This window comes from Labeo rohita, chromosome 25 (assembly GCF_022985175.1).
Source record: "Labeo rohita strain BAU-BD-2019 chromosome 25, IGBB_LRoh.1.0, whole genome shotgun sequence".
NCBI classification, from domain to species: Eukaryota; Metazoa; Chordata; class Actinopteri; order Cypriniformes; family Cyprinidae; genus Labeo; species Labeo rohita.
The window spans coordinates 20,112,472-20,134,257 of NC_066893.1; the positions used below are offsets into that span (position 1 = coordinate 20,112,472).

Here is a 21,786-nt window from a genome sequence, read left to right on the forward strand (position 1 = left end):
AGCTTCATCAGCCCCAAGATATTCTACGTAAGATGCAAAACCTTCATTGAGCCACAGATCATTCCACCACCTGAGAGTCACAAGGTTTCCAAACCACTAAAAAAGAAAGAGATAGGTGGTGAATAGGTGAATTGCTAGGGTTGTGAACTGTTGATAAAGGTAACTTCTGTAAAGCATTTTCAATTTAGGGTTCAAATGATTAAAAAGGACTCCAGATTATACCTGATGGGCAAGTTCATGGGCAATAACAATAACGATTCTCTCTTTGTTTCCATTTGAGGATATTTCTTCATCGTACAGCAGGGCCGTCTCTCTGTATGCAATTAAGCCCCAGTTTTCCATTGCACCAGCACTGAAGTCTGGCAGAGCGATTTGGTCTGCAATATTTTAAGGAATAAGTAAAACATCTAACAATGCCCTAAAAGATTTAAGAATTAACCTACTCTTGCTTAAATTGTAACTGACCTATTGGTAAGCCCCAGCCCACTTAGTTACTGTTGTTCATTTAAACAAAGAAAGTTGCTAACTCTCTTACAGTGACAGCTGTCAGTGTAAAAAAATTTGTCCCGAGGTTTTTTTTGATACATTTTGGAAACAGAAGGACCACCTCTTGACTCATTTAAGTGCGACTTAAATATGCCATGGAGGGACATAAAAAGATTTTAAAATAAATATGGTGGTAACAAAATGAATTTGGAAGAGAGGGTTTACCGATAACAATGCAAGCAATTTCAATATAGAACAATTGAATCATAGGTTCTTACCTGATTTGGGCAGTGGATAGGAGACATTATAATACCTCTCAAAGAATTTGAGAATTGGTCCAGTCACATTGAGCGCATACTGCCCTTGTCCTGCATTTATTGCTTTTTGACGGGCAAAAATCCGAATCTGTTTATATAAATTACAGTAGATGATTTTAGTAGATGAACACATGCTGTTTTCTAGTCTTTGCTAAATTGTGCAGTAGGTTTCATTATTAAATTGGTGCAGTTTTATCCAAAGATCCTGTGAACTTATTCATTACCTGCAGATTTCCAATATTTTGTTCAATGAAGCCAAAATCGCTGACAATGAATGCCAACAAATATGTCGACATTACTTCTGTTGGTGCAAATGTTGTCATGGTAACAAGAGTGCCATCCACTGTGATGTTAACTTCGTCTGAAAGTCAAAAAGAGACACTGACTGATGAAACAGCAAATATCTAATTTTCTTGAAATCAGTTTGCAGGAATAAAGCAAACTGATTCATCAGAAATATCAGATTTTTTTAAATCAGATTTTAGCTCACACAGGCCTAAATCAATGAAAATCTGATTTATTCTGATGAATTGGTACATAATGGTAGTTCATTAAAATGAACAGGTTCACAGTCCCTGTACTGTGTCACACTAATTGTTCGTTCATGCAAAATCCCTCACTGTTTTTGAAAGAGCAAAAAATTATGATTAACTTTCAAAGCAGTTATGATTAACTTTCAAAGCAGTTTCCCAACACTGCTCCTGTACAGAATAAAGTATTCATTTACCCATCACAACACCATTGGAGAGGGCTACAGTTGCTGGATCATGGTAAAGAGTGATGTGGAATATTGCTTTCATTGCAGGTTCATCAAAGCAAGGGAATGCCTTCCTGGCATCTGTTGGCTGCATCTGGGTTGTGGCGACCACTCTAAAAAAGAACAAGGAGATTTAACTATATATGAAAGGCCTTTTGTAGAACAGAAGAAACTGACAAGACAAAGAAACTTCTTACTTCTTGACTCCATTCTCATAGTATTCACTCCTGTAGAAGCCTCCCAAGTCATCCGCAAGTTCACCTTTAAATGCTGTGTAGAGTTCGTAGATTTCCCCAGCAGTTAATTCTTCTTTCAGATGAATTGCCATATACTGTGTTTTTGTGTGCATCACAATTGATGCAATGGCAGGAGCTGGCTTGCTTCCATGTGCTGTCAAGGTTGGATCCTTTGTCATGTTCAGCTTGTTGGAGTGAATGAGGATGAGGTTTGTCTTTTCCACACATCTGAAGACTACGCTGGACATCCCTGTGAAGATGTAGAGTCCAGTTGAATCTGGCTGGAGCCGCGGCCACAGAGTGACATTGTAGGTTATTGGACTAAGAGTCTGAGGAAGGCGCCACTTGTCCCATGGTTCATTGGATGGTTTAGTTGTTGGGACTGATGTTGTTCCTGCACCTGTGGGTTTAACCTCATTCTCGTTGTTCTTGGACTTCTCTTGGGAGTAGACCACAGAGAGAGCGATGATTGTTGCTAGTGCTCCAGCCGCTAACACAATCCCTACTATTCCAACAGTTTTACTGATGTAGAAACCTTTTCCCATGCTTTAGCAATGACAGGATGGAGTGGAGTGAAATTAACATCTGCACATTATCTTATTTAAGGCATGGGAAGATTCTCCTCCCACATGAACTAATGGTTTATTCATTAACACAGCACAGCTCCAGTGTACAAGCAACACATTCTCACTCCCAACTCATCACATACTTGGTATGCTTGGTCAGGACCCTTTGGCATCACTTTTTGACGCACAGAGTACCCCATTAGTGTCATTTTTTGCCATGCATTGTCCTCCATTGCTCCATTCCATTATTGCATATTTGTTGGGGTGTGATTTTTGAATGTGGACAGTTACAACAGTTTTATTTACATTATACTATTTACACATTTATGAGAATTTAACCCAACCCCTGCCCCTAAACCTAACTTTGTCAATAAAACAACTACAAGTACAGTCATACTTTATTTAAAAAATATCAATATTTCAAGTCTTTTGAGGGACAATGATTGATTTGTGAGAGGAATAGACATGATCACCGTCCTCCACAGTCCCTGTTCTATCTCTTGTCTTTTGCTGTGGAACTTTATGTTGAAGTGTTTGTCTTCACTTCCTGAATTTAGTTTCTGCTTTCGTAGTCTGTTTGTTAGTTCCCATAGTTATCCTAATCTGTTTCTATGGCAACTGTCCGAGCACCCTGGTTATCTTGTTTAGTTTGTCTTTCTGTGTGTATTTATACTGCTTGGCTTTCACTCGTTGTTTAATGCTTCCCTGTATTGTTCCCTGAATATTTCTGGGTCCTGATCCTGAGCAGGAGTTAGTTGCTTTGGACCAGCCTAGGATCAGGACATGACTAGCTAAGAATCAGCTTAAACCAGCTCATGACCAGCTAAGGACCAACTTAAACCAGCTCAAACCAGCAGCCTTGCTTCAGAACATACCTAACCAGCATATGCTGTTTTTTACAACAGAGCAGAGTCTCTTCCTAAGATGGTTGCCAGCCCAGAATCTCTTCCCAAGATGGCCTCAAACCCAGAGCCACTGCACAAGAGGGCCACCACACCAGAGACTCCACCAATTATGGATGTCAAGCCACAGTCTTCAGCCATCATGAATGCCACTCCAGTGTTCCAGAGCATCGTGAATTTTGGATTTGAAGACACCCAGGCATTCTACAAGTGTTTGAGACTGGCTTCTAGTTTGGCAGAACCACCACTGGTTTCAGCCAGAGCAGCTGACATTCCAAGGGCCTCAACACTTATCATCACAGAGACTGTTCCTTTTTCCTCAGTGCTCCCTATAATGGCAGTCCCCATCCTGTGTGTTTGGGCTACTCACTGCCCTGTTACTCCTCCTGAGCTTATTCCAATCTACAAATCTGCTCCAGAGCCCACTTCTAGCCTTGAATCTACTCCAGCTTCTGTGGCAGCTTCAGCTGCAGAACCTCCCAAGGTGGCAGATTATGCTGCAGAACCTCCCAAGTCGTAGGCGTCTGCACTAGCTCTTCCCAAGGTGGCAGCTGCCGCTGCAGAACCTCCCGAGTCGGCTGTGTCCGCTTCTGAAAGCTGCCACCTTTCTATTCCGGTTATGCCTGATCTGCCTTGGTGGTCTTCAGGTCCACTCTGGTGGTCGTCAGATCCACTAACTCCACCTGCTCCGCCCTGGCTTTCTGCGCTTCCTGTCCTGCCCGGGCTTCTTGCTCCATCGGCTCTGCCTCAGAGCCCAGGTCCTTCTCCTGTACATGGTCCTGGCCCTCCATCCTTCCCTCTATTCCGCCTCTGCTCTACCTCCACCTTTTTGTCTTTTTGTAATTAACATTTTGCGTGCAAGTAGATTCTCTCTCTGCTTCATTTCTGCATTACATTTTGCAATACTTTTATACTTTTATGCTTTTTTATGGTCAGTTTTTGCAATAAATACTTGTCTTGACTGTCACTATACTTTTATTTGCCTGTAACATGTTTTATATTGTTCAGAAGTGGATAGATAAGTGAGAACGTGTTGGTACAAGAGGGCATCTAGAACCTCAGGGTTTCAGGGGGTCACTGATACCTGTGTTATCGAAATGTAAGGCCACATATTATTCTGGTTTAAAACTACAATTAAGGCACTATGGGAAGAAGGCATGCTAGCAGTGATCTGGGTAATGTTCTGCTGAAAAACATTCCAAACTGCCATTCATGTGAATGTTGTTTTGACACATACAACCTACGTAAAAAACATGAGGGGCTTTCTATAATTGTGGGTACATCTCATGTCCGTGAAGAGTATTTTAATTATATTTTCATCAATATAAAGCCTCAATGCCTAATTTGGTAGTACACAATTATATTTTTCCCAGTCACACTACTATATGTTAAAATAGCCATATCTTTTGTTCAGAAATTATGTTCATATCACATACAACCCTGGTATTCAGCTGACCGATTTTGTAAAGTTGCTCATTCTACTCTGCATTTAAAGGAGAAGTCCACTTCCAGAACAACAATTTACAGATAATGTACTCACCCCTTGTCATCCAAGATGTTCATGTCTTTCTTTCTCCAATCGTAAAGAAATTGTGTTTTTTGAGGAAAACATTTCAGGATTTTTCTCCATATAATGGACTGATATGGTACTCCAAGTTTGAACTTCCAAAATGCAGTTTAAATGCGGCTTCAAACAATCCCAAATGCAGTTGTAAACTGCATTAAAGGAAAAAGGGTCTTATCTAGCGACACGATCTGTTATTTTCATTTAAAAAAATACAGTTTAAATACTTTTTAATCACAAATGATCATCTTGTCTTGCTCTCCCTAAACTCTGTCTCAGAAGTTTCGATTTTGAAGTTGGGGGAAAACATGAGATGGGAGTTTTTCGACATAGCCTAACTGTCATGAACCGGAAAAAAAAACAGAGGTCGGGAAGAGCAAGACAAGACAAGCATTTGACATTAAAAAGTATATCAATTGTATTATTTTTATGAAAATAACCAATCTTTTCACTAGATAAGACCCCCATGGATGACAAGGGGGTGAGTACATTATCTGTAAATTGTTGTTCTGGAAGTGGACTTCTCCTTTAAGCATGAAAATTACCTCAAATATAAACTAATTTCATAGTTTTACCTTCAGTTAGATTAGGTTATTAAGACATTTGGGTGTGCGCCTCAAAAATAATAAGCGTTTATTGTGATGTAACTTGTTTTATTTGTGTCCGAAAAACCATTGTCAACTAAGTTACCCACTAGAAAACCCCACATCAAAAAGGAATGTTTTTTCCCATTCTCGCATAACTTGCACAATATGATGATATTTCCTCTAGAAGCACGTGGATGAAACACTAGAAGTTATGTTCTCTCTTTTTCCCTAATATTGGTTGAACTAGCAAACCTGTGTCAAAAGTGGATAAATTGAATGTTAACAGTGTTAAACAAGTATTATTGCTGCAAATTTTAACAAGACAATTTAATTAAAACTTATGTTTTGTTTATGAAAATATAATTCTAAACATATGTTCAAGGCTTCCATGTTGAGTTTAGGCCCAAAACACTAAAAATGTCTAAAAAAAAAACTAAGTTACCTGTCAGCTGTTACCCAATAAAAGTAACATGATGGACAGTAGCAAAGATAGATGGTATATATAGGATATATACCTTTATATATAGGACTTTATACAATATAGATTGTTTCAAAGCAGCTATGTAAGGTCATGTTTGGGTTTTTGGGAAAAAGGAAAACTTTTTTCAAATTCAAATTCTAAATGTGCCCCTAATTATAGAATGACCCATGAATAAACAAATGTATACATATTTTGTAGATTTAAACAAAATATTAGTCATCAGTGCAGACCACCTGTGGGATCTGTCGTGTTTCTTTTGATTTTGAATCAGATGCCCCACTCAGACTCCTCAGAATCACACACTATGGCAGGTCAAAGAACATGTAAATGAATTGTTGTAAAAACATTCAAGCTAAATTAAATTTGCTGACATAAACCTGCACTACAAAAAAGATAATGTCCTTACAAGCATCAGTCTGTGTAACTGCTGGTACAGACACTTAACTGCTGACATAACTGTTAAAAGATAACTAAATAACACTGCCATACAACTATACTCTTTAAGCAAAAAAAAAATAAAACAAATACAGTTTAACCTTGGTTTAGATAAATTACCCCATGTTTACCAGGAGCAAAGTACAAGATTATAGTAACAAATGAATTGTAAAAACAGCACTCTCTGTGGTCATCAGGTTGGACTTTAAAGTTGGCATTCCAAAAGCTGTAAAATAAATGATGGAAATAATACAAAGATTTGGCCTTTGGAATATGTTTGTTTTTTATGGTGGAAAATTGTCCCAGGGATGCTGTTTATTATCTAGATTTGTATCTAAAAATATAGCCAATAATACAAGATGAACCATTCATTTGAAAATGCATAATGATTATCAGTCTTTAAAGTATCCCACCCTATTCAAATAACCCGATTCAAAACCGGTTCAACAAACTCACCTTAGCAATCTCAAAGCTTTAATATTATCAAATTTCATTTGCCATGTCATAAACTATTTGTAACAGGCCAAAATATCATTTTGTAAAAATGCCAAAATATCATCATTTCCTGAATGCAGTGTCCCTCAGCAGTGATTTCCCCTTTCTATAAAAAAAAAAATACTGATTAACATTTAACATGAAATGTAGAGAAATAAATGACAAGATCATGTGCCACAATTTGTGTTTTTGAAATAAGATATTTTAAGGAATCAAGTTCATACTTAACTCCAAAATACAATGTAACCATAAGATATTTACCATCATTAAGAACACTTAATTCATGGTCCAGATCTGTTAAGTAATTAATAAAACCCATTAAAAAATAAGACATTGCTAATTTTTAATGACAGAGTAACATTTATTTTTAATTATTAATGTGTAACATTAGTAGTTGGTCTGCTGGCATAAAAGACACATGTTAGTACAGTATTGTGGAATCTTGTTATAGCACAGACACGAAATAACACTATAATTAAAATTGTAAACGCTTTATCTACAAACCAAAGTCTGAAGTTAAAAAGGTACATTGTAAATGAATGTACGCAGTAGTGTGCTTTAGACTTAATGTCCTGAATGTTTTTCAACAGAACATTTCTGTTGACTAAAGCATTTATTCGTAACCACAGCATTCTATTTTATAAGCTATCATACTGCATTTATTCAGCATTAAATTGACACACTCACCCCATTAACCAGATCCTTCAACCTATTCTAGTTGAGTGAAAATTTGTGTATACAAAACATGATACAATTAAACAAATATTTTTTTTAATTATTATTATAAGTAATATTCTATTTTATTTTTAAATTTTTTTTTTTTTTTTTGAAATTACAAACACAATCCTAAGTTATACAAGAAAAACTACCTGACCCAATCTGACCTCAAAAGAACTGTTAAACACTGCATTTCAGTGTCAAAGTACAGAGTACAGTAAAGTACCATTTCTATGGTCTTTAAATGTTGTGGATGGATGTAGCTTCAATTCTCTGATGTTTTGACTTTTCCTCATATTATTCCCTTCTGTGTTGTCAAACATTATTGATTGCCTCGACTCCAAATGTTAGCATTTTAGGATTTTCCTCTTTGATATATCCAAAAGATGTGTTCAGTGATAAAAAGTTAAAAATTAGCATGTATGTGTCACAGGAAGCTATTTAAAAATGTTCTGTTGGACATACAACAAAAGAGTGACTTACTTGCTCTGTTAATGTAAACCCACCTCCGATATTTCCATTATGTACTGCAGCTCCACTTGGGTGAGTAAGTTTTCAAAACCATCCCACCCATGACAACTTCCTGGAGAATGTAATGAGCCTGGAATAAACAACAAAAACTGCAAACCTTTATTTTTCAACTTAATACAATAATGACGTATAAATAAACAGCAAAGCCTGAGTAATAAAACATTTTCCAATTTGATACTTTAAATATTTTAACATTTTATCACTGGCCTCCTCTTAAATGAAAAGTATCAGTTCAGAAAATCATTTGGTCCTGCATCTGATCACCTTGGTTTTGCAGAACTGTATGTTTTAATGTATTAAAAGAACTGCTTCATATGAATCATTTGTTAATGAATCAAATGGAAATTGCAATTCATCGGAAAATCAGCACATTTACACAGCTCAGCTGACCGTATCAGAGCATTGAACTGAGACTGAACCGTAACTCTAAAAATACACACAAGCACAAGACTACTGATGCGCATTATCAAACATGCTACACATGGCATACTCAGAAACAAAGTTGTAAAGCCATACATAGTCATTTCCGAGTAATTTCTTCCACTCATAAAACATTATTATTTATTAGATAACTAACAAATACAGTGTAGTGCATATTTATATCATGAATGGATTTTACAGTGGTGCTATAATCAAACAAGCAATTACCAGAAAGAGAATACTGACTTACTGTACATATAACCTTTCCCTTATATGCTAGATTGAATTATGTTTCCCTTTATTTACTCATGTTATGACTGTCATACTGCTTAAAATCCCACTTAAACATTGATGTTGCCTAACTCACTTTTCCCTCAGTATTTCATGTTAGTTTGCTGCTGTTAGTTACCATCCCTGATTAGCTAACCTGTGTTAGTAGGCAGTGGAATATGTTTGTTGGTTTAAATAAAGTTTATGTTGGTTAATATAGGTAAACTTAAACTAGTTAATGTTTTCACCATTATGATGGCGATCCGGAAGACCATCAGAAAAAAAGTACCAGAACCCTTCTGATGTGAAAACCAACACTGCTGGTAACATTACAAGTGAAACACTGGAAATATGTTTGTTTTGCATAAAATAAAAATAATATACTAACTTTTTTGGTAAATTATTGGTACGTCATCTTGAGAGAAGCAAGCTCGCATCTTTAACGAGTCAAAACACGCCCAGATATGTTATAGACTGACTCGGGGTGAACATGGTATTTTGTACATTCACACACGGTCCTAGGGACTCCAGATGGTAAAGCAGTGTGTCCATATGACTGATAAGCACATATCTTGAATGGGCTAAAATCAGCCAGTCATTCAGATAATTTAGAATGTGCTTACCGCTCGCTCTGAGAGGGTAAAACGCTGCATCTATGCACTTTGAGAATGTGTGCGGGGCTAAAGCCAGCCCAAATGGGAGAACTAAATACTATTATGCAGTGCCTTCGAATGGGAATCTCTGGAAGCATCTGTGATGTATCACAATGTAAATATGGAAGTATGCATCCTTCAGATCTATGAATGCAAACCTTTCCCTGTGACGAATTTGTGCCAGGATTTGCTTCAGGATTTTCAATCTGAATACACACTTTTGAAGCGCTTGGTTGATGGGCCTCAGGTCAAATATTGGATGGAGTCCCCCATCTCTTGGGCACCACAAAATAGCAGCTGTAAAACCGGCTCTGGTGCTCACTCAGAGGGACCTGTTTTTATCACTCCTTTTGTTAGCAGATTAAGAACTTCCTGTTTCAGAACCGGGGCATTTTAAGGCAACATCAGGGACGGAACCACACCTTTGAAATGGGGTGAACTGCATCTGAACTGGAGAGAATACCTGTGTTGTATTATGTGCAACAGCCAATGTGAAATGCTTGCAATATCTCTCCACATGTCATAGCAGCTGTATGCATTGACTGGCACCTTGCCCCAGCAAGGTTGAACGCGCTGGTGGGAAAATGACGTGGAGGGAAAGTTTGCTGATGCTCACGCACCACTGGAGGCAGCGAGGGGCTGTTGGCCCAATGACACTGGGTTGCCATAACAGGCACAGATCGTGGCTCCACACTGCTCTGAGGCAGGGCAAACAATGCAGTATCTACAGTATGAGGAGGAAACAGCTCTTTTTAAGAGTATGTTTGTGTTTTTATTGCACAAACAAACAGAACATTGCCTCCCATGAGCTCTCTCCTCCTCTTGATAGGACACAGGTTGAAGACTTGGCAGCCAAAGGCAGCTTACTAGCCTCTTCAGTCCATGGTGTCTCTTCCCGGATCCCAGTCACTGCTTAAGGTGAACATCCGGGCAAGTTGTTTTAGATGCTCTCTGTGCAGAACATGGTGCAGACAAGGAGTGTGATCTAAGAGCCTGCTGGAACATGTGCTGTGGCAGTAGATAACAAATAGCTTTTGCTCATTTTTAAACCTGAGTCACCAAAGAGGCCGGAGAGAGAAATTGGTGCATTTAGGAGTGTTTTGCGGTCGAAGTCCTTCAGGTCAGCTAGGGTTAACCATAGGTGCCTGTGAAGCCCATGGATCGGCTGATGGCCTGGGCCGAGCACTTAGTCAAAGCCACTAATAGGCAAGCCTGCTACCATTAGCTGAAAAAGCATAATGGCTAAAGCTAACACTTCCGGTCTCGCAGTACATAGGAAAGGAGACCAGACGTCGTTTTTTTTTTTTTTTTATGGATGTCATTGTAGGAGAGGCTGTACTATACTGAATAAACTGTTTGAAACGGCTTATCATTTAATGAATCGACAGCCTATATGCTAATCTTCAACATGTTTTACACTAAACAATACTTTTGGATTGAACTGTTTTTAGAGTTTACCGTGAAAAAAAATGCTGTTTTATTAAAAGTCACTGACTTTTTGCGACAGGTAAGATTTAGCTTATGGCACTTCTCATTCATTCCTCGGGTATCTGTAAAGGGCAACTGAGTGTCACACAACTCTGACTGAAATCCAGTGACGTTAAGGCTGTAATGTGATTGGTTATTAAGGGAAACATGATCCAAGTTAGCGGTTACAATTTCTCCAATAGTAAGAAATAAAGACCCTCTCATCTCCTTATAAGATAATCTCAGCGCAAAGTCTGTCATTGTATGCAGGTCTTTCATGGCTTCCACTGAGATGCTGCCCCTGTCCATGGCTTGCAGGAGCTTAGACTGAAAGACCTGCACCACTGTTATCACATGTAGACCGGTAGGTCTGCGCAGTGCCAGCACTCACAGTCAGAAAAGGTCTTATGCCTATCTGGCGGCCTCTGAGAACCCAGTAGGCTTGTCTTAACTCAGCAAAAACTCTTTCAGGACCTGTGTGCATCAGACAGTTATCAAAATCTTAGATTAACAGTTTTGCTATGGAATGTTCTGGTGCCAGCACATTACGGTGAAATGCATCCTCTGGTTGTTACAGCATTACGTAATCTACCAACAACTGTAATCAGGCCCAGATCAGGGTCTAATGTTGGAGCAAGGGACTTTAATCAGCTGTTCCCTGGGAGCAGAAGTTATAGCCCCTATAAGGATCCTGGCTTACATGAGGTATTTCTTCAATGCCATCTGCTGGTGAAAGATGACTATGCCCCAGAGGTGGATAGTCAAGCACATTATCCTCCAAGCTTGTTCTCCCTCATAGTGATCTCTGGATGTAGCCATAGCTGATGTCCCGATCTGGCTCGAAGGACCAATTTGTGGGATATACCACAGAGCATGCATAAGTCATGCATATTGATAGCTGAGGAGGTGTTGTTGCATGTTGGTGTGTAACTCCTAGGCAGTATTACTCTTTGTAGGTTAGGAAGCTATTCTTCCTAAACCTGCCATCCTGAGCGGAGGTGAGCTGGTAGAGGTTCATCCCAGCTTTCAACCCTCTTCCGTAGTGTTTGAATCATGAATTTTGCTCATCTAGTAACTGGATAGTTACTAGATGGACAGTTCTCATCGAGGTTTCACCCTCTGTGTATGTAACCTAAAGTCTATTGTGAACATTGCCACATCAAGCCATGTGTTGACTCAGTTTGTGAATCAGTTTTACTTGCTGACAACCACAGTTCACAGCCCTCTGATTTCGCTTCGGTGGGTAGATGAGCAATTACATCAAGAACATTGCTAGCCCACTGCCTTATCACAAACACTCACCAGACAGACTCAACTACCTCTTCATTCCCCAACTACCGGACAGACTCAACTACGTCTTCATTACCTCAGATGTTGAGATGCAATCTCTTTTTATGTCTCTCCAGAGAAAGCAGACCAGTGGCTGGTCTTCAGGTAGCAGACTGATCTTGTGAACATGGCTCATATGATTGAATGTGGACCATTCTTAGTCCAGCAGTGGTGGACTAAGAATGGTCCACCAAGAATGGTCATTCAGGTTCAGCTGCTCGTGGCTGAAGTGCCCTTTCGGTCCTAACTAGGTGCCCCTGGGTGTTATTTATTGCATATTGTGTGCTGCTGTCTCTCCTTATAACGTGCCTGAACTGTCAGTTGATCAGCAAGATCACAGCTCATCACAGTTCTCACATCTGTGTTCTGTGTTCTCACACCCTTCCAAGTTCATTCTTTCAAGGTAGCCTGGCAAGACCAGTCCTTCACGAGAACATAAGTAAGTTCTTTGCATTCTCAGAACTGAGAAACAGCCAATAACTTAAATCACTATTGTGATCGCTATTGGCAACCATCTGGAAAACTGTTGGTTATGTCTGATATGAAGTTCCGAAATTCCAAAAAATTTAAAACTGTTACTTTTGATAGGTTTTGAGATAAGGCTATTTACTCACTGGTTGTTTAAATGACAACATTAAAGATGCATATTCACAATATAACAAATAATAAACTACAAAGAAATTATGATGAATAAAAATACTGGTTATTGTTTACCATCTGTAGGATACTGTAAAATAGTACCAAAGTTGAAAAATACAGATAAAAATAGTGGTTATTGTTTACCATCTGTAGGATACTGTAAAATAGTACCAAAGTTGAAAAATACAGAAAAATACAAATTAGTTCATGGATTGAGGTTTTTATTTTCATTGGACAAAATATTAAAGAAAGATATTTGTATGCCATACATCATCACAGGAAGAAAGCAGCTCTGGAAATATTGGGATTTACAATATCATCAATAATAAATAATAATTTTCTTTAATGCTCATCAAAGCAAAACAATGTTCCGGTGTTCCTCTCCTCCTCAGAGCGGACAAATTACAGCATGGGCATCTTTCAGCGTCGTGATGGATTATTGAACCATTCTAGGACTGCTTGTTTGTTCTTTTCGACCCATTTGATATTGGCCTGAGTCCTCTCGATGGATTGTTCAAGGGCTAGGGTTCCTGAACCGAAACCTATGTGAGCGTTGTCATTCTTGAACTGTAGCAGCTGCATTTTTAAAACAGGGAAGCAGATTAAGAAACATTCATATGCATATCTGGTGTACAAGATGTCAAATAAATAAAGCAGTCCTAGAGAAGACCACATACCTGTTCCAATTCAAACGGAGTTGAGAATCTCTTTGTGACGCCATTGATCAGATTGGAGAAAGAGAACGATCCACCTCCATACCTAAATGTAAAGTTACAGAAGTGAATATGTAGTTATAGAAAACTGTCTATCTGTATTTCTAAGCAAATAATAACACAGTCCACCGGTATTTTTTCTTACTGATTGAAAATGTACTCCCAGTTGGCTCTAACAAAATCCCAGGCCAGCGGTTGGCCGACCACATTGCTTGCAATGCTGGTGATGGTAGAGGTGGCATCTTGTTTCCGAATTTTGTTTGGATCCAAAGTGTATTCGAGATACCTACAACATAAATCAAAGCACATGTATTTAGCTATAAACAATGAGAGTTGTATGCATTTGTCAGCAGTAATCCGCAGCTCACCTGTTCAGTAACCAGGGCTCTGTGGCACATGCCATAGCAGCTCTCAGTTTATCTTTCTCTGAGGCAACAGTGGCCTTTTCAAACTCCTGCCAAGCAAAGTCCCACTCCTTCTCACCACCTGCAGCAATGGCACTGCAGTACACTGCCGACCTCAAGTTGGCCTTAATACTAAAGCAGTGAGAAAATTAATAATAAAAGTTAAATGGTAATCTATTAATTTGAGATAATAAGCCTACAATCTACAAAAGTACAAAATACCACAAGGACTCATGAAACAAGTTTATCTAATGCAGTATTATTCAGACATTTTAAGTGCAACTAAAATATCCAAATACTCTTTGGGGCAACTTTAAACATCAGTAACATGTATAATAATAACAATGATCTGATAAAACTAAACAATAAATAATCTGCATCAGGAAACATCCTCATATACTCTCTAAAATTTCTATTGAGTGAAACTCACGGGTTGACAGTTGGATTGTCCATCCACTTTTGGAACCATGTTGTGACTAGAGTTGTACATTCTTCAAGGCCAGTGCTGCAGGCAACTCTGAGTGCATTTACTTGGTTATATCTGCAGATACAAAGACATGAACACAATGATTAGATGCTTGAGAGCAAAATCTGAGCATTTATTGTTGCTACTGTATATTTACGTGACTTACTGGTCAGTATGTCCCGGAGGCACATCCTCCCAATTTGTAAGTGTTGTGAAGTGATCAAACAAATTTTTCACCTGATTTCCAACATAGGTCTGCAGGTATGAAATAATGTGATGTTAGTATTCAAGCCCAGGTGACTTGACATTATGAAATATTCAGAGACAAACTTGCCTGCATGGGGCCGTACACCTCTGTGCGATCAAACATGAGGTAAAAGTAGTCCAGGTTATTGAGAGCAGACTCCCATGGCATGAACTCAGTTTCAGAGGCTAGGAACAGTGTGGTTCTTAGAGCCAATGTTGTTTCAACAATTCCTGCTCTGTAAAGGGAAAAGATGCTTTTTAGCATTTTGACTAAATGGAAATTACAGTCGTAACTTTGAAGAATGAAGTTGAGGTCTTACTTGGCCAGGTTGAAAGCATCATCAATTATCTGTGCCCGGTTAATAACTGGAACGCTCTAAATGAAATTAAATTAAAAAGACTACTGTCAGTAATTTTGCAGAATGAAAAGAAATCCTAACAATCCAAATCTTGCTATTAGTATCTTTAACAATATTCCCTTCTATTTTAATAAATGTTATTCTTCTTACCTGTCTTGAAGTCTGGAGTACATTAAGTAGGCGTTGCCAGTTTTCATTATCATAGTTAACCCTGTAGTATCCTGTCACATTGATGTTGGCCAAAACCCACTCATCACCACTTGTTTTCATTTGATCCGAGAGTTCTAAATTAAAAATGTAGAGTGGAAATACATGGAATTGTTAAAACAAATACAGTAGTGTCCTTTGTTAGCATTCAGTGATTTTTGTTAATATAATTACAAGCACAGTTCACCAACACATAAAAAAATCTGTCATCATTTACTCATCATAATGGCATCATATGCTTTCAGAAGATTTGGAATATGGTATACAAATAGTATGGAGTAATTTGTTTTGCTTTTTTGGGCTTAAAAGCCCCAGGTGTCCATTTATTGTCATTTTATGGAGTGGAACAATTTGAGCATTCTGCCAGACTCCTTTGGAGTTCCACATTAGAAACAAAGTCATAAGGATTTGGAACAATTTGAAAATGTAATGACAGAATTGTCATTTTTAGAAGAGCACTTCCACCGTAAATATAACTGTGAATGTTATTGTCACTGTCATCTTTAAACTCACCAGTTTTCTGTAGCAGCCAATATTGGGGTTGTGCTGCATTTTTCTTTGTCCATGAAATTGGTACAAACCACTCATAACTGAAAAATGAAGAATATTGTGATTATAGTAATTCCACATTTTAACAGAACTGATGTAATTGGGAACAATTTACTGTGCATATATTTAGTCTGCCTCCATCCAATCAACCACCATCCAATCAATCACCAAGTATTAGGTGGTTTGTGAAAAATTGTACTACTTTTTGACATACTTAAATTCTGATGGCCTGTCTGGTTTAGTTTCAGGGTCCAGGAGGAAGTGCTCCTGTGTGATCTGGCCAGTTGTAGTGTTAATAGTGACCACAGGAAAGCCCATTTGTAGAATCCAGCGGTCCATAATGTCTTGGACAGGTTTAGGAAGACTGGTGCCGGTGTTGTCCACAGCCTAAAATATTTCAGATATGAGCACTTGTATTACATGCCAACAAATCAGATAATGGCATGGCTGAACAGCATTGTTTAAATGCAACATACCCTTTGAAGATGCTCCCAAAGGTCTGTGTACACAGTATTGTCGAATTTGAAATGATCCAGATAAGTCTGTTGAAACAAGTTGGTTGTGAATGAAAACATTCTCCATATTAAATTATAATTTTACAGTACAAGGAATAATGTACAAAAAGTTCTTACCTGGAGGCCTTGAGTAAACACTGCCTCAGTCAGGAAAGTCGATAACATCCTAAGTACTGATGCCCCCCTAGAGGAAAAGACTCAACATTACCAGACAAACCAAATGTAGTCTGTATGTTCTTCATTATTATACATAGTCAACATAGCAAACAGTTCCCACACTACCTTACTGTAGGCGATTGTATCAAACAGTTCACTAATTTGCTCTGGTGTTAGAACCTCCTCTTCTTTAGATGACAGAGGGTGAGACGTGGCCAGAGCGTCTATCGCGAAAACTTGGTGCACATCATTAAGAACGATGAGATCTTTCTGTAGGATTAAAATAGAAGAGTCAATTATGATTTCATCTCCTTTACCATTTATTTCTGTTTTTTTTTTGCTTCAAACACTCACAATGTTCCAATTTGGCTCAGCTTCATCAGCCCCAAGATATTCTACATAAGTTGCAAAACCTTCATTGAGCCACAGATCATTCCACCACCTGAGAGTCACAAGGTTTCCAAACCACTAAAAAAGAAAAAGATGAAGGTTATAAACGAGGTTGTAAACTGTACTGTTGTGAAGTTAAAAGTAACTTCTGTAAGGCATTTTCCATTGAGGGTTCAAATTATAAAGAAGGACTCCAGATTATACCTGATGGGCAAGTTCATGGGCGATAACAGTAACGACTCTCTCTTTGTTTCCATTTGAGGATATTTCTTTATCATACAGCAGAGACGTCTCTCTGTATGTGATTAAGCCCCAGTTTTCCATTGCACCAGCGCTGAAGTCTGGCAGAGCGATTTGATCTGTGCAATATTTTGAAGAATAAGTAAAACATCTAAGAAGGTATCAACCTAATCTTACTTAAATTGTCATTTTGATAAAAAAAAAAAAAAAAAAAACAGTTGAATCATAGGTTCTTACCTGATTTGGGCAGAGGATAGGGGACATTGTAATACTTCTCAAAGAATTTGAGAATTGGTCCAGTCACATTGAGCGCATACTGCCCTTGTCCTGCATTTATGGCTTCTTGACGGGCAAAAATTCGAACCTGTTTGTATAAATTATAGAATGGAGTGTTTTAGTAGATAACAACATGCTGTTTTCTAATCTTCACTAAATTAGGTAGGGTTTAAGACAGTAGGTTTCAAGTATAAGTTACCTGCAGATTGTCAATGTTTTGTTCAATGTAGCCAAAATCGCTGACAATAAATGCCAACAAATATGTTGACATTACTTCTGTTGGTGCAAATGTTGTTCTGGTTACAAGAACGCCATCCACTATGATGTCAACCTTGTCTGAAAGTCAAAAAGAGACATTGACTGATGAAACATTAAATGTGTAAAAGTGTAGCAAAGTCAGGTTCTAGTGAATCGATTCATCTTGAACCTTGTTTTCTCAATCATATTTATCCTTAAAAAGTTTGATTCACTCTGGTGAATCAGTTTGTAATGGTAATTTATTTAAATTAACTGGTTCACATAAATCATTCATGAACTCAAATCCCTTGACAAGCTACACTTGCAAAGCAGTTTCCCAACACTGCTCCTGTACAGAATAAAGTGTTAATTTACCTATCACAACACCATTGGAGAGGGCTACAGTTGCTGGATCATGGTAAAGAGTGATGTGGAATACTGCTTTCATTGCAGGTTCATCAAAGCAAGGGAATGCCTTCCTGGCATCTGTTGCCTGCATCTGGGTTGTGGCGACCACTCTAAAAAAGAACAAGGAGATTTAACTATATATGAAAGGCCTTTTGTAGAATACAAAGAGTTTTGTATAGTACAAAAAAACTCTTACTTCTTGACTCCATTCTCATAGTATTCACTTCTGTAGAAGCCTCCCAAGTCATCCGCAAGCTCGCCTATAAATTCTGTGTAGAGCTTGTAGTTTTCCCCAGCAATTAATTTCTCTTTCAGATGAATCGCCATATACTGCTTTTCAGGGTGCATCACAATTGATGCAATGGCAGGAGCTGGCTTGCTTCCAAGTGCTGTCAAGAGGGGTAGCTTTGTCATGTTCAGCTTATTGGAGTGAATGAGGATGAGGTCTGTCTCATTCACACATCTGAAGACCACGCTGGACATCCCTGTGAAGATGTAGAGTCCAGTTGAATCTGGCTGGAGTCTTGGCCATAGAGTGATATCATAGGTTTGTGGACTAAGAGTCTGAGGAAGGCGCCACTGGTCCCATGGTTCATTGGATGGTTCTGTTGTTGGAAGTGATGCTATTGGTGCCGGGAGAGCGGTGATTGTGGATAGCGCTACAGCCGCTAACACAATCCCTACTATCCCGACGGTTTTGCTGATGTAGAAACCCTTTCCCATGCTTCAGCGGTGCCAGAATGAGATGAGTGAAACTGACATCTGCACCACGTTTTATTTAAGGCATGGCAGGATTCTCCTCCCACATGAATTAATGGTTAATTCATTAACACAGCTCAGAGGGCATCTGGAGGGTACATCTAGAACCTCTGGGTTTCAGAGAGTCTTTGATATCTGTGTTATCAAACCGTATAAACTGTTTGTAATCACATAGTATCTCCAGGACAGCAAGTCTTGTGAGGTGTCCTGGTACACCCATGTGAAAATAAAGTGTACTTGAGTGCTCTAAAAAAAATGCTTAAATACAACATTTGTAGTACACTCTTAATAAATAAAATTGTAAAAATTCTACACTATAAATACACTAGTTAAAAAGTATACTTCTACTTAAGTAGTACTTTAGTGCAATTGCGAAAGTATACTAAATACCACTGATATTTAAATTGATTTTTAGTACATAGCAGTAAAGTGTACTACTGCAAAAGAGTTTTATTAGTGTATTTCTTAAAAATATGTTTTGAATACTTTAAAAAAAATAGTTCAAGTACACTTTTAGATAGTTATCCTAAGTTTAAATTGAATTAATTTTATTTAAAATATATTAGTAATGTAATGGTTAAAATTACATTTTCCCAAATGTGCTACTTAAGCACACTTAATATAAATACACTAATTAGCAGTAAGGCTTAAATTTTATTTAAGTGTACTAAGATAAATTTATCTTAAGTTTAAATTAAATTGATTTTATTTAAAAAATAATAGTATTCCCAAGATGCTTATTTGAAGTTTACTAAATATACTGAATTGTATTGTAATATATTTCTAAAAGGTATACTAGAAGTACTTTTGTATTACATATATGCTTAGTTATACTTCTAAGATATATGCTAAACACAAGCATACTTTTAATGTATTTATAAAAAGTATACTAGAAATACTTTTGTAATAAATATATGCTTACTTACAATTTTAAGGAATATACTAAACACAAGCGTACTTCTAAATATTTTCCTAAAAAGTATAGTAGAAATACTATGTTAATAAATATATTCTTAGTTACACTTTTAAGGAATATACTAAACACAAGCATAATTTTAGTGACCTTTTAGTGTATTTACATAAAACATACTGTTACTCTTACTTAAAGTATATTTTATGTGTACTTTGTGTAAGAAAATAAAATGATTGTATAATGTACGTTATAACATCATATAGTCATAAAGCAAATGCACACCTATAGAGGTGCCAGTTAGGAGAACAAACTTAGAGAAGAATTATAACTGCACACTCACTTAAGTATTTTATTTTATTATCATAATAAAAGAAAATACTTAAGTGAGTGTGCAGCCATAATTCCTCTTTAATGTATATTATAACCATGTGTAGGCCTACTGCAATACATTTTAAATATTTAGGTATTAATAATTTTAATATTTGGAAAAGAATGATATTTTGAAAAACATTTTTAACATTTACAATATACAAATGTTTGTCAACTATTATTAAGCACTGCAATAGGCTACTTAAAATATGTTGTAAAATATGTTGTTCAGTTTTACTTAAAAGGTTCTACTTTGGTTGATTAGTCTGTTGTCCATTACATTATACATTAATTTACTTGCGTTTACTTGTGTTTAAATTCAAACAACACGCTGACTAAACCTGATTGGTTCCAGAGCCATTGAACAGCTCTGATTGGTTCGTATGATAATGAGCTCGCACCAGATAGCTTCGTAGTTCGTATATCAAATATGATGTGCGTGCAAATGTCCCTTGAATGTGAATATAAGTATAAATTTAAACAGTATTATATAGAGCGATCGTGTCTTTTTAGGGCACTTGGAGGAAACCATGCAATTCATATGCTTTTGTATTTGAGGATGTTTGTAGTAATACAAATATACCATAAACATACTTGTATTTCAAATGCATTTTTTATACATTAAAAAATACATTTATACATTAAATTTTTTTTCACCATGTGTGGTGTGTGAAGGGATTGTTGTATGTCACAAAAAGTGTTTTTGAAGAAAGTGATGCTGTTTTGTTTGTTTGTGCATTACATACCATACCTGTGCTGCATTGTTGTATCTGTGGTAATAGGGTAATATCCTTTCAATTTATTGGTGTTTACATTTACATGAATTACATTTACTGTTATTTTAATTATGTCTAACTTTCAAGTAGTTTATTAATGATCGAAAGCAACAGCTTTATGAAGTGAGGTGTAATTTCAGAATCTGTTGTACCAATTTTAACAGTAAGAATACTTTTACCATAAAGTACTTAAAGTGTATTTATTATTGCTTTGTATATATTTATATATTATTTGTATATTTTATATAATTAATACGTGTATTTTAATGTATAATTTAAAGGTTTATGAAATATGTTTCAATTGTATTAAAAGTGGTAACAAAATACATTTTTAAAATATTGCTAAGAGTATGTTAAAAGCATATTTTAGTTCATCTTCATGGTGTCTCAAAATAGCACAGTTGAGTACACTTAGATGATCTTAAGTTTATTTTAAGTACTAAAGAGCAATTTTTGGTATATTAAGTACAAAATTAGTGCGTGAAAATAGAGCACTTTATGTACATTAGGGAAGTGCACTAAGTGTACTTAAATAAAATGTATTTTAGTGCACATTTTTTTCACATGGGACCTAACAAAAATTGTAACTGAGGTGTCCTGGTACGTACCAAAAGTGATGCAAGGAAAGACAACTAGTGAACCAGAATCATGGTCACTGGCACTCAAGGCTCACTAATTGATGTAAAAGAGTGTAAGCTAACCTGTTTGGCCTGATCACACAAAAACGCCTATTGTAGCTCTGCTGGCCGTGATAGAAAGGTGTCAGAACACAGGTGTCAGAATGCCCACGATGACACCAGTCCACTGGTTGAAAGTGCCTACAATGAACGTGTGAGCATCAGAACTGAGCAATGGAAAAAGGTTGCCTGACAAACAATGTTTTTTTTCTAGATCAGGTGGTTGGCCGGATGAGTGCATGTTGTTTACCTGGGGAAGCGATGGCACTTGGAA

General features: G+C 37.2%; 2 protein-coding genes across 2 annotated transcripts; both read right to left on the reverse strand.

Annotated features, from left to right (window-relative positions):
- On the reverse strand, window positions 1-2,487 carry LOC127156239 (aminopeptidase Ey-like; the record flags this gene model as incomplete). Its single annotated transcript, XM_051098985.1, has 6 exons — window positions 1,758-2,487; window positions 1,531-1,673; window positions 1,028-1,164; window positions 765-891; window positions 223-377; window positions 1-96 (listed from the first exon to the last, which is right to left on the reverse strand). Coding segments are annotated over exons 1-6 (1,242 nt in total), but the record flags the coding sequence as incomplete, so codon positions are not given.
- Window positions 2,488-13,056: 10,569 nt separating this feature from the next.
- LOC127157112 (aminopeptidase N-like) lies at window positions 13,057-18,757 on the reverse strand. Its single transcript, XM_051100357.1, has 20 exons — window positions 18,215-18,757; window positions 17,986-18,128; window positions 17,573-17,709; window positions 17,335-17,461; window positions 17,062-17,216; window positions 16,822-16,935; window positions 16,593-16,737; window positions 16,429-16,493; window positions 16,273-16,338; window positions 16,011-16,183; window positions 15,761-15,837; window positions 15,191-15,324; window positions 15,002-15,057; window positions 14,770-14,917; window positions 14,602-14,690; window positions 14,400-14,510; window positions 13,934-14,101; window positions 13,711-13,851; window positions 13,530-13,611; window positions 13,057-13,428 (listed from the first exon to the last, which is right to left on the reverse strand). Exons 1-20 carry the CDS (start codon window positions 18,739-18,741, stop codon window positions 13,273-13,275), a joined length of 2,814 nt encoding a protein of 937 aa, XP_050956314.1. The 5' UTR covers window positions 18,742-18,757; the 3' UTR covers window positions 13,057-13,272.
- Window positions 18,758-21,786: the final 3,029 nt, after the last annotated feature.

What these genes read in the sequence shown, in the direction of transcription:
- LOC127157112 (XM_051100357.1), bottom strand. Translation starts at nt 18,741, where the DNA reads ATGGGAAAGGGTTTCTACATCAGCAAAACCGTCGGGATAGTAGGGATT. An exon ending in CTATCCTCTGCCCAAATCAG is followed by an intron (nt 17,217 to 17,334) that starts GTAAGAACCTAT and finishes AATATTGCACAG; the next exon opens with ATCAAATCGCTCTGCCAGAC. An exon ending in CCCATGAACTTGCCCATCAG is followed by an intron (nt 16,936 to 17,061) that starts GTATAATCTGGA and finishes TTTCTTTTTTAG; the next exon opens with TGGTTTGGAAACCTTGTGAC.